Source organism: Macrotis lagotis, chromosome 1 (genome assembly GCF_037893015.1).
Source record: "Macrotis lagotis isolate mMagLag1 chromosome 1, bilby.v1.9.chrom.fasta, whole genome shotgun sequence".
In the NCBI taxonomy this organism is placed as follows: Eukaryota; Metazoa; Chordata; class Mammalia; order Peramelemorphia; family Peramelidae; genus Macrotis; species Macrotis lagotis.
The window spans coordinates 472,866,307-472,880,147 of NC_133658.1; the positions used below are offsets into that span (position 1 = coordinate 472,866,307).

The window sequence follows — 13,841 nt, forward strand, 5'->3', positions numbered from 1 at the left end:
GCAAGGTAGAACATTTTTTGCTAGCTAGAAAGTTGTCTGGAACACTTAAGATGAAATACAGGATGTTTAATATCATCTGTATATACTTGTAAGAGAGGCAGCATAGCCGATCTTGACTTTAAAATGTTAGGTGATTAAGTGGCAGTTGAGGAGAGTGCTAGGCTTGGAGTCAGGAAGAGTCATCTTTTTGAGTTTAAATCTAGTCTCAGACACTAGCTATGTGACTGTAGGCAAGTCACTTTTCTCTGTTTGCTTCAGTTTCCTCGTCTGTAAAATGAGCTGGAGAAGAAAAAGAAAAACTGCTACATGTAGTATCTTTGCCAAGAAAACTCCAAGTGGGGGCTGCATAGAATTAGGCATAACTAGGAAAAGTACCAAAAACAAACTATATTGAATGCCTCCTGGGCCTAAGGGGATAGAGAAGATCCCAAGTCAATAAATTATTAGGTAGAATAATGGTCCTGAATCAGAGATAGTAAAGAAAAACTTCTCTGTATTGTGCCAGAGAGAGAGAGAGAGAGAGAGAGAGAGAGAGAGAGAGAGAGAGTGTAAATTGTACACAAATTTTTTCAAGAACAGAACAGGTGGATTTGGACATTGAAAAAACTTTTTGTGTTCATCAAATTTCCTGCTATCATGGTTGTAATTCTCTAGATTCTAACCTCTTCTCCCTCTTCACATAGTTTATTTGTCTCTATTCTTACAGGTTGCTTACTTAGTTACTGCTCTGGTATGGATTAGTGCAATAATTTCCTAATTGGTCTTCTTATCTCAAGGCTGGGGAAACCTACTGAGACTAAATATTTTTCAGAGATGTTCCTTGGTAGAAAATCCCTATACAGATAATCAAGAGTTTATAATACATATTTAATTATGAGACTGTATTTCAAGATGATCAAATCTGCAAAAGAATACTTTTTAAATTAAGGAGATTTTTTTTAACTCTTTACATATTTGTTTCCAGCAGTAAATAACTTAGCACATTCCTTGTTCAAAAAAAGACTAAGAGAATTCAGTCTAATGTTGACAAACCTGATTATGGCCTTACATTCTACAATCCAAGAAGCAACCCTATTTTTATAGGAAGAGGGAGGGAAAGAGACCATAGTCTCTTCCTTGTGTCAAGTTCAAATATATGTTTTCAAAATTCAGTTTAAGTCCTGTCTTCTTAATCATCTCAATCTACATTGCTTTTCCCAGTCTCTGGATTCCTATGGTACTTGTCTTACAGGTGATGTTGAATGCAACAACACATTTTTATAAGCCACATATAATTATAAATTCAGGAACTGGAAATAATCTCAGAGCTAATCCTATTCAGTTCCCTCATTTTATAGATGAGGAAACTGAGACTCATCCTAGTCAAATGCTTTGTCCAGGCTTATAAATGTTCCAAATAGTAGAGCTGGTATTTAAAATGAGTCCCCTGACCTCCAATTAAATGCTCCTTCTTCTGGATTGAATCTTAAATATGATCACAAGTAGACAAAATTATAATGTTTTGTGGAGAAGTTATTAGGCATTGACATATGAGCAGCATATTATTTCATAATATGTCTGTCACCTTATTAGACTTGAGGGCCCTTGAGATCAACATCTGTTGTGCCATGTTTACCACTTTTTGGTTTAAGACACAACACCTTGTTTTTTTCCTCCCTCTTTTTCCTCATTTCTTCTCCCTCAACAGTTCTTGCCCAGTTCTTTGAGATGGGTGCTAGTTTGTTGAGAAAGGAACAGGTGGGTCATTGCTTGGGCAAATGTGTTCAACAACTTAATGGCTTCTTCAGTTGATCACTCTTTTACCTACCATGTTTATTATTGGCATTCATGTAGTCTGGAGCAGTCCACAGACATATAAAAGTGTTAGTAGGTTCAATGATAGAGACTCAACCGTTTTCCTTCTTTGGTAGCCACTCATTTAGGAGAAATAAGGTTCTTATGACTTAGTATTCCTTTCTTAGAGTTCTTTGCCAAGTAAAATGTAGAGGTCACTGGGTGGGTCACCAAAGGGGATTAGCAACAATTGAGCCCTAGTTGTTTCTGTAAACAAGATTTCTTTTTTTAACCCCAGTGGCTAACACTTCCAAATGGAATTCTCAGCAGGGATATAATGAGTAGTAGTCATTTGCCGCCCCCTGACTATAAGGTTATTTTCATCTCAGTGATTATGTTGCCTTAAAAACTGGCTTCAGAAATCTTGGCAATCTGCAGAAATGCTTTTCTTTTCCTTTCCATAACAAACTTCATTTTACCTTTGGCAAATTAGTTTCAAGAATAGGGATGGATGACCTGACAAAAATCTACTTCTAATATCCCTCCCATTTAATAACAACTTTCTCTTTATTTCCAAAGTGACTATTCTTGTTGAACATAGTAACATTCAGTAAGAATTAGGCTTATTATCTTGCTATATTTCCCTATTTAGAAAGGTGAGCATTACTTGATTCCCACCAAGGAAACCTTATTTTAAAAGTTTGCTGTGATTCTTTGATGGAATCTGTGTGAGCAACTTCTAAGAAAAGAAACTCCCTTTACTGGTTCAGATGACTTACATCCACAGTTAACAGAGAGTTGTATAAAGCTGTAAGAGATTAAGTGACTTGCCCACAGTCACATAGCCATTAGATATCAGAGATAGAACTTGAATCTTTAGCAAAGGGCAGGCCCTCTAGCCTCTAAAGCAGTAGTGTCAAATTCAAGTAGCAAAGGGAACCACCAGTCCATATACAAGAACCCCTCACTGTCCATACATTGATTTAGTTTAACATGTGATGTAATTTTTGTTTTATCTTTTTATTTATTTTGTTAAATAGTTCTCAGTTATATTTTTATCAAGTTCAGAGTTTTATTTGGCACCTTTGCTCTGTATACTTCTTTGCATGCATGTCATTTCAAATGCCTTGGACAGTACAATAATATTTCAGATATATATGATACATATCACATATCATTCATTCACTTGAGGTACTTGAATAGGAAAAGAACAATGGGTAGAATCAAATAATTTTGGATTTGGAAATTATCTCAATGGTTATCTATTTCATTGGTGTTTACTTGAACAGGAAACACTGTTTATAGCAGCTCTGACAAGTGTTTATTTAATGTCCTTGTAAGAAGAACCTGCTACTTCTTAAGGCAGCCCATTATACTTTATGATAGCTGTAATTGGTAGTGAGTTTTTCCTCTATATCTCTCTCTACTTTTTTCCTTTGGGGCCAGACAAAGCAAATTTAATTCTGCTTTTCCTTAATTTAATTAAAAATCAAACTCTGCTCCCCTCTAAAAAAGAGCCCTACATCCCCAAACCCTACAAACAATTTTTGTCCCCTTTATACATTTTCAGTGTCCTAAGTATCTCTAGTGTTTTATATATCACAATCTCTACAACCTCTCATTGATTTACTTATCCTACTTTGAACATATTCTAGTATATCAATATAACTTCTTAGAACTGAACAGACTAGTCCAGGTAGAGTCAGAATAGTGGTACTATCGTTTTCTTTTTTTATATATCATCTGTGGTTGTATTAGTTTTTTAGGCTGCTTTTTGTCATACTCTTTACTGATACTGATACTATAGCACTAAAAAATGTTTTCAGATTCACTTATCTAGACCATACGCTTTTTTCTGCATATTTTCAATTTTTTTCCCCCTCAAACTTTAAAGCATATGGTCTTCATTTGTACTTTTTTCAATTTACTAAATTTAGCATCATTTCAACCTGGTGAGAGCTCTTTATGTTCAGATTCTCTTGCCTAGGTTGTTAGTAAATATGTTGACCACAGACACATTATTGGGACACTCCCTTAGTTTTCCTTCAGGTTGGTAGCTATTAGCCAAAGATAAAACAGTGATTTTTTTTATGCAACTAACTATATTATATCTAACTCCAAACCCTATAACTCCAGGCTTCTTGATCATTTTTGTGTTTTGGACCTTTCTGAAGTTAGGGAAGCCCCTTTCTCAGAATAATATTTGTAAAGGAATAAAGTAAAATACATGAAATTAAAAAGAAAACCAAAGATAAGTGAAAATAAAGTTGCAATTTTTTCCCCATCAAATTCACAGAACTCCTAAAAACTATTCATTGACCCTCAGGTTAAAAACAGCCCCTCTTTCTTAAATTGGACAGAATTTCATTCTTGAAAACATAGCATCCTGCCTTCCTTGAAATACAACTTCCTAGCTATGTTGAATTTTATGTTATATGTGCCTACAGATTTTTTTTCCCTTGAAGTCTTAGAACCCTGTTGCATTCAAATCTAGGACACAAGTATTTCTTAGACCCAGATTATGTAGAAATTATTGAGCTTTAATGTAATTTTTATTTAGAATTACTCTTTTGGAAAAAGACCATACATGTGGATAAACTTCTCCATTTAACAAGTATTGGGACATATTTCAGAAATCTTTCCAACAAAGCTTCATGTATTAACTCCTAATGTTTTCAATGCTATTAGGAACCTTAAAATCTAACTGGATTGAGAGTACAGATGTACTTGACTGTTAGAGAACGGTCTGTGTGTGTGTGTGTGTGTGTGTGTATGTGTTAGAGGGGTGGGACTGGAGGGCTAATGTAGGAATGAGTTGTCTCCTTGCTTTAGACTTACCTGAATTTCAGCATAGATGAAACTAATTGAAAAAAAAAAGGAAAAACTCAGGAGGCCCAAGATAGGAGTCATTAAAAGAGCTGGTCCTGTGACTTCGGTGTCTGGCTGAAGTTAAAAGCCTTCTAAAAGTAGGATTTGAGCACTTATTTTAATAGCTCATGGGGACAACCCTCTCATTGTTAGAAAACCTGCACTTCTGGCTGGAGCCAGGGGAATTAAAGTGTAATTCCTTGTAGATATGCTAATCTTTGTGCTGATTGTTGGGAGAAGACTATTAAGGTTGGAAAATGCCAACAGGGTCTGATTTCTCTAGTACCTAGGTGGTTTGGTAAGTCTAAGTGTGAGAAGGTAAGGGTATCCCAAAGCTTTAAAGCCATCTATGCATTCAAAAGCTGTTGGGCCCAATTTTTTTTTCAGTATATTAAGTAACTTGTCATTTGTGATGTGACAGAAGAAGTAAAGGATTTGGGGTCTGGAATCCTGGATTTAAATTTACCAGTTCAGCTATAAATTTAACCTGTGACTTGAAACAAGTCAGTTCCTTCTCTGGGTCTCATTGTCTTCCTTTTCAAATACCACAAGCATTCTTTCTGTTTATGGAAGAGATTATGAGAAGCAAGAAGTGAAGGGAATAGACACTGAAAGAAGATACTTAAAAAATATTTCTCCTCTTCTTTTGATTTGCTTTTTCAATTGTTAAAATTAAATCAAAAGTTCTTTTCTTAGAATAAATATCTGTATTATAAGTAACTTTTCATTGCTCATTTAAACAAATTGCATGTGGTAACAGGTTGATTCCTATGATGGTTGAGAATACCCTAAATTTTCTTTATTAAATAATTTATTTTGTTAAAAAATGCACCAATTTCATATGACATCATGAACAAAAATCTTTGATAAATCAGAAGTATCAGAATCACAGAATCTTAGTAGGAAGGATTGGAAGGTTCTGTAGTCTAGATTTTTAGTAAGATATAACTATTTCCAATTGAAGATTGGAAGTCCTCATTAATAGAGGACTCACTTTAAAAACAATAAAAAGAAGAATTTTTCAAGCTCCAAGTATTGACCTAGACATGGGTGATTCAAAGACCGAAGGGAGGTAATCAATTCCTTCTCTCTACAAGAAGATTATATTTTGCTTGGAAGACACTGTATGTTCACTGTAAAGTAAATGTAAACTCTGTACACAGTGATGGGAGAGATAACTGGTAACAAGGAATGATCTCAGTAACCTTCTTCAAAGGGTTGGCACTTGAACTGAACCTGAAAAGCAGGTGTAAAGGGTGGGAGCCTTCCAGGCAAGGGATGCAGACAGTGCAGAAGCCCAGTAGTAGGGGTAGATAAAAAGTTATATATGATAAAGCAGCTTGGCTATTTCGATATAGTATTTCATCACTTTCTGTAGCCAGATTTGTCAAGGGGCTTCCCTAACTTCAAAAAAGGTCCAGAACACAAAAATGATCAAGAACTCCTGAGTTGGGTTTGGAGTTAGATATAATATAGTTAGTTGCATAACAAGACACAAAAATCACTGTTTTATCTTTGGTTAATGTCCACCAACCTGAAGGAAAACTAGGGGAGTGTCCCAATAATATGTTTGTGGTCATCTTATTTGATGTCTAACAACCTAGGCAATAGAATCTGAACTAAGAGCAATGGAAACCCACTAAAGTTTCTTTAGTTAAGAGAAATGACAGGTTCAGACCTGTGCTTTAGAAACGTTAATTTAATGGAACAGATGTCTAGAAGGGAAGGGAAACAAATTCAGGGAAACTAAATTGGAGGATGATGAAATAGACCAGGAAAGAGATGACAAAGGTTTGGACACAGTGGTTATATTGTGAACAAAGTCAAAGAGATTCTACAAATGCTGAGACAGGAAACTTGAAAAACTTGGCAAATTATTGAATATGAGAGAAGAAAGATAGTGAAAAGTCAAATTTAGTTGCTAGACTGAGAACTTTGATGATAACTGGAATAACTGCACCATAGAATTAGGGAAGTTAAAAGGAGGGTTAACTTTTTTTTGGGGGGGGGGGAGATAGAAAGGATAATGAATTCTTTTTTGGACATGTTTAATTTGAGATGCTTATGGGACATTTAAGTGATGACATCAGACTGCTGGAGAGGTGGTATCATAGATTTAGACTTGGAAAGATCTTAGAAGTCTCATAGGCCAATTCTTTAATTTTACAAATGTGGTAGAGTGGTTTGAACATGGCTGCATTCAGTTGATCTCATGACTGAATGTTTTTTGCTGCAACACACTGAATTCAGGAGACATGTGAGGGCTAGATGTGTAAATATGGGGAATCATTTTCATAGAAATGACATTTCTATTAATGGTAACTGAAAAAGTTACAAGGAAAGTATAGATTGGAGTGAGAATCATAGTGTGTATACCCCCACATAGTAGACAGATGTGAATAATGAACCTTTATAGGAGTTTAAGAAGGTGCAGTCTTGACAAACTGGAAGAAAATTGTGAGATAACAATATCAATGAAGACCTAGGCAAGATAGTATCCAGTAACAGGAGGTGGTTAACAGTGTGGAGATAACAAGAAGGATGAAGCCTGAGAAAGCATTGCATTTATTAAGAAAGAGTTGAGCAGTGGTGCTGATAGCTATTTTTCTTTTTTTTCTTTTTTTCTTTTTTGCAAGGCAAATGGGGTTAAGTGGCTTGCCCAAGGCCACACAGCTAGGTAAGTATTAAGTGTCTGAGACCGCATTTGAACCCAGGTACTCCTGACTCCAGGGCCTGCTTTATCCACTAGCCGTCCCTCTGATAGCTATTTTTCAAGGACTTGTGAAGAGAGTAGAAGTTGAGAAAATAGGGTTAATGAGTTTGGACAGCTTCTGTGTTCTCTTAAGTCATTCAGGTTTTGGATACTGTATTTCTTTTTCTTTCTTTTCTTTTTTTTTTTTTTTTTTTAGGCTTTTGTAAGGCAAAAGGGGTTAAGTGGCTTGCCCAAGGCCACACAGCTAGGTAATTATTAAGGTCTCCAGATTCCTGTCTGGTGCTTTATCGACTACTCCACCTAGCTGCCCCAGGATACTGTATTTCCTAGGAAGCTTTTTCTCAATTCAAAGCTAAATTTACTTCATTACAGCTTCTACCCATTGTTCCTGGTTCTTCTCCTTCAAGCAAGCAAGACACATTTAAGCCTTCATTCATGACAGCCCAGCAAGTAACTTGAAGGCATTTGTCATATCCAACTTTCTTTTCCTTCTAACTTCATTCCCACCCACTCTTCTTTTTCCTCCATGTATTCAATACCTTTCACCATCCTGTTTTAAGTCAAATTTCCTTTTGAATATTCTCCTAATTATCATTATTTTTTCTTAAATGATGTCAATCATAATTAGACACTTCAGATATTGTCTGAGTAGGACAGAGTAAAAATGGACTATCATCCTTTGTATCCTGGAAGTGTGTCTCTGTTAATGCAACTAAAAATATATTTTGTTTTTGTTGTTATTGTTGTTGTTGCTGTTGCTATACCACTTTGGTGAGTTTGCATTCCACTGAAATGACAAATATCTTTTTTAGACAAACTAGTCTAACTATTCTATTGTTGACCTTGTCAATGCAAGTTTTGAACTTAACTTACCATTTGTCTCTCTTAAGATTCTCTTTTTAATACATTCATTTTAGTGTTCTTTTTGTGAATCCTTACTGTCATTTATTTCTGTTAGTGGTCTTTCTCATGTTTGCATCATCAGCAAAATTGGAAAGCTTGCTATCTGTGCCTTCAGAAGATCTATTTATAAAAACAATACAAAGTTAAGAACAGATCCTTTGAATACTCTTCTAGATACCTTTTTCCTAGATGAAACGGGTATTAATATCTACTCTTGAAATTTAGTCATTCAACTAGTGCTGAATACATCTATAGTGCACAAGCTCTTGACTTTGGAAGACAATGGATGACCTAGAGTATGTCACTTAAACTTCTTTTTATTAGTTTTCTCCTAAGCAAAATTAAAGAATTGGATTTGGTTACTTTTAAGGGCCTTTTCTGACTTTAAATCGGTCTTTTCTGACTTTAAATCTTTGATACCATGGCCCTACCATATCATCTCATCATATCTTTTCCACACAAATTAGTTTATGAGGAGTTTCAATACCATGTCTCATTGTGTTTATTTTTAAAGGTTAGGAAAATAGTGACTGTTAAAGATAATTTTTGAAAGGAATATGGTATAAATATTATTTCACTTTTTTAGGGTTTTTTATGTTGTTATGATCAGTTTGAAAAATGGGTGACCCAAAATAGTACTTCGCTATATTTTTTTGAAAATTTCAGTTGAACACTAATACTTTCTCAAAGAACTTTTATAGTGATTTTTAAAAAAGTAGATCCTGAATTTAGATAGTAATGATAGATTTCTTACTTAGATTTCATCAACTCACTTCTCACGAATGTGAAAAACTTTACTGATTTTTGCAATTTTTTTCCCTTAAATTTCTAGGCACAGGTACCTTTGGACGGGTTCACCTAGTGAAAGAAAGAACAGCCAAACATTATTTTGCATTGAAAGTAATGAGCATTCCAGATGTCATTCGGCTAAAACAAGAGCAACATGTGCACAATGAAAAGTCAGTTCTGAAGGAAGTAAACCATCCATTTCTGATCAGATTGTAAGTTTTTTTTTCTTTTAGGAGTTCTGTTTGTGTTTTCACCTGTTAATTGTAAATGTAAAAAAATCGATAGTACAGCTGTGAATATTGAATATTGACTCTAATAATAATCACTGAAATAAAATCAACTCCTAGTTATGAATACAGATCTTCAGAGGCCAGATCCCATATACTGATTGGTTACTGCAGACTGGGGTCATATTTCTGTTTTTAAAAGCAGCGAGAGGGAATTTACTTCCTTCTGCATTGGATTTCATTAAAATGACAATATGTTCAAACTAACAAGAAAAGACTTAACTAATTATCTGGTTCATCCCCATTATCAAACAAATAAGTTGACATGCTCCAAGTCACATGGTAAGTTAGTAGCAAAGCAGCTTGGACTGACTCCTGGTCCAGTTCTCACCATACTTACACAATGACTCCTGCAAAAGAATTATTTAAAAAAAATTTTTTTTACTTATTTAAGTAATGGGGTTAAGTGACTTGTCCACACAGCTATGTAATATGAGGCCGCATATTCACTGTGCCACCTAGCTGCTCCTTGCAAATGAATTATATGCATTTTATAGCTATATTCTTTTTGGCTTGTTTCTGCAGCTGGTGATTAATTGAGAGCCATGACTTGACTCCTTGATGTGAGTTTCTGAATTTTCTGGGATATCTGTTGTCTTTATTAATGCTTACTTCTGCTGGCACAGATAATCAAGAATTAATGTGACTAGGCTATATAGTACTTTTCCTCCAAGGAGTTATATGCTGCGTGTTTATTAGGTATGTAAGCGAGGATGGAATCCCCATTTTGAGTCATGGAAACTGGAGCACTGAGTGCTTAAGGGAATTGCCCAAACTCACTCATCAGTTTCTGGATTCCCATTAGACCTTTGTTCTTAAGCATGTCTGGGTTACAGAGAAATTATTGCATCAAAAATTTCCATCAGAAATTAAAGATTCACATTTTGTAGTATTAACATAAAATAACTACTTTTAGAAAGGTCTGCTTTATGCTTGTTAGCTCTACTTTTAAATCACTTAATGTAAAGGATTCTTAAGTCTTCTATATGACATTTCCATTTACTAACCCTTTTGTATAAGAATGTCCATATTATACCTAGGAGTTTGTTGTCTTTATTAGTACTTGCTCTGAAAAAGGGTTATATTTAAAAATTGTTTTGCAGATAAGTGATTTGGTTCTTTTTTTAATTTATTTTTATTAAAGATATTATTTGAGTTTTACAATTTTCCCCCAATCTTGCTTCCCTCCTCCCCCCCTCCCCCCCCACAGAAAGCACTCTGTCAGTCTTTACTTTGTTTCCATGTTGTACCTTGATCCAAATTGGGTGTGATGAGAGAGAAATCTTATCCCTAAAGAGAAGAGAAGTCTAGTAACAAGATCAGACAATAAGTTATCTGTTTTTTTCTAAATTAAAGGGAATAGTCCTTGCACTTTGTTCAAACTCCACAGCTCCTTATCTGGATACAGATGATACTCTCCTTTGCAGACAGCCAAAAATTGTTCCCAATTGTTGCGCTGATGGAATGAGCAAATCCTTCAAGGTTGAACATCACTCCCATGTTGCTGTTAGGGTGTACAGTGTTTTTCTGGTTCTGCTCAGCTCACTCAGCATCAGTTCATGCAAATCCCTCCAGGTTTCCCTGAAATCCCGTCCCTCTTGGTGTCTAATAGAACAATAGTGTTCCATGACATACATATACCACAGTTTGCTAAGCCATTCCCCAATTGAAGGACATTTACTTGATTTCCAATTCTTTGCCACCACAAACAGGGCTGCTATAAATATTTTTGTACAAGTAATGTTTTTACCCTTTTTCCTCATCTCTTCAGGGTATAGACCCAGTAGTGGTATTGCTGGGTCAAAGGGTATGCACATTTTTGTTGCCCTTTGGGCATAATTCCAAATAGCTCTCCAGAGGGGTTGGATGAGTTCACAGCTCCACTAACAGTGTAATAGTGTCCCAGATTTCCCACATCCCTCCCAACAATGATCATTATCCTTCCTGGTCATACTGGCCAATCTGAGAGGTGTGAGGTGGCACCTCAGAGAAGCTTTAATTTGCATTTCTCTAATAATTAATGATTTAGAGCATTTTTTCATATGGCTATGGATTACTTTGATCTTCTCATCTGTAAATTGCCTTTGCATATCCTTTGACCATTTGTCAATTGGGGAATGGCTTTTTGTTTTAAAAATACGACTCAGTTCTCTGTATATTTTAGAAATGAGTCCTTTGTCAGAATCATTGGTTGTAAAGATTGTTTCCCATTTTACTACATTTCTTTTGATCTTGGTTACATTGGTTTTATCTGTGCAAAAGCTTTTTAATTTAATGTAATCGAAATCATCTAATTGGTTTTTGATTTGGTTCTTGAAATGCATTTTTACCCAGAAACATAAAAAAATAGAAAATAATTTTTAAGTTCCAAGACTTGCCTATAAAGTGTTATTTAACCCATGATGTAGTTAAATTTCTAGTATTAATAATGAAAAAGTGAGGATAATGTTTTGGAATATTCATAATTAACTTAAAAGACAAAATAGGAATTTAAATAAGATTTTTAAAAAAAATTTTCCCTTTGGCACTGTGGGAAAAGCAAATTTAATTAAAAGAGGAAACAGTAGATTGTGTCTTTTGTAGAAATTCTGAAATGGGCTAATGGACACTGTCAGGAGTTTTAGAGGTTGATGTTACTAAATGATTTTTATAGTTGATTCCATTTCAAAATGCATTATTTTCTTTTATTTCCTTGATAATTACATGCTGCTACATTTAGCCTGAATTAAGAGACTTTGTTTAGTTTGTTTTTAAAAGAAATCTTCCTCTTTTCCCAGGTATAGCACATTAAAAGTTGAAAGAGAAAAAAAGAACCAGAATGGAGTTAAAACAAATGTGTGTGTGTGTTTGTGGGGCTGGGATAGATTTCACTGAACTTTAAATCATGATTATGGAGGAAAAACATCATGTAGTGCTGCAGAAAGGAGAAAGGGAAGAGGAATTGGTCATGTTAGTAACCACTAGGATATAATTTCTATACAGAGGGAGAATAGTTAAGCTTAAGAGTCCTCAGTGGGAGTGAAGAGATAAGGGTATGTATTACAATTGGTTTTTAATAATAATAATAATAATAATATTTTTTGTCCTTCATTGTCCCTTGACATCAGGGAGGTGAAGTCATGACAAGCACATGAATTGGATTTGAGTGAGGAGTTGCTTTGCTCAGTCACTAGCCCCACTTTCCCCTCTAGAGCCATCTGGGTCCAGTGGTCAGATATGAATCAGACTGACAGCTTGTAATAGTAAAGTTTCTGAGGTTGAATTTGAACTCCCATGCTCCTGACTCTTAAGACCAGTGCTCTAGCCACTGTACCATCTTGTCTACTTCCCCCTTGTTTTTTTTAGGATCAAAGATATAGCTAGAAAATATCTGAAAGGCCATTTAGCCCCCATGTTTTACAGATAATGAAACTGAGGCCCAGCCAAGTGACCATATAGATCACTTTTCTTTGAACCCAGGTGCTTATGCTTCAATATTCTTTGTACAATATCAGATTTTTCTGTTACATTCTTTTTACAAAATATGTGCTTATAGTTGTGATAATTCCTAATTACTTCTGTTTTGGAGCAGTGGAATTTAATGTTTGATTATAGTGTTAAAGTCAGCTGATGAGTGTGGAAGAACACCAGGAAGTAATGGGTTTAATCTCCATCTACTTTAAGAGAACATTTCACACTATTAGAAAACTGGCTAAACTTTTTCTACTTTGAGAAAATCTAAGGGGAATTTGTTTGAAAATGAGAAAAAAAATGTTTTTGGAAATATCCAGGGAAATCTTAGCATCAGAAGAAAACATTTAAGCACTGATGACAAAACTTTTTTTAAGTGATGAATCATCTCTTGATTTCACTTTACTGATTTTGATGAGTATAAATATATAAAAGCAAGCATTTTATTCCGTCATTCACTTCAGAAATGAAATGGGTTGCATTAATATTTAAAAATAGTTCTTTAGTATTTGTCATCATAGGTTATGTTGGAATCTAATTTAGAGATTTATAATGAAACATGATTTTCTGAATAAGTTTTTTAAAAAAACCTCGTATATTTTAAATTTTCATGTAGTTGCTGAAAGCAGTTAAATACTGAAAGTTTACTATAATATAATTTTTTAAAATCAAGTTTTATTGATTACTTGAAAAAATCAGCCATTCCTTACCCATATTATGTATTCATCCAATTTCATGAGCTATCCTTGTAGATATGGAAAATAATTAAGCCAAAAACAAAATAGAAGACAAAAAACAAACAAAAAACCTGACATGTTTCTCCCTATATATCCACCATTCCATACTAATAATTCCTTTACTCTCCAACAAAAGGAGGGAATTACATTTATTTTTCAACTGTGGAGCTACCATTGGCTATGATACACACATTTTAGTGTTCTTCTTAACACCATTATAGTTGCTGTTCATGTTGCTTTTTTTTTTCTCTAGAGGGGAAAGTGGGGCTAGTGACTGAGCAAAGCAACTCCTCACTCAAATCCAATTCATGTGCTTGTCAT

The 13,841-nt window shown here is 34.7% G+C and overlaps 1 protein-coding gene across 3 annotated transcripts in view; it reads left to right on the plus strand.

Moving 5' to 3' along the window:
- PRKX (protein kinase cAMP-dependent X-linked catalytic subunit) overlaps positions 1-13,841 on the plus strand; it is a 124,758-nt gene that overhangs the window by 51,286 nt on the left and 59,631 nt on the right. For all 3 annotated transcript variants that reach the window (XM_074213617.1, XM_074213616.1, XM_074213618.1), the window contains exon 2: positions 9,090-9,258. In XM_074213617.1, the coding sequence (XP_074069718.1) occupies positions 9,090-9,258 (169 nt within the window). The remainder of the gene's footprint in view (positions 1-9,089; positions 9,259-13,841) is intronic.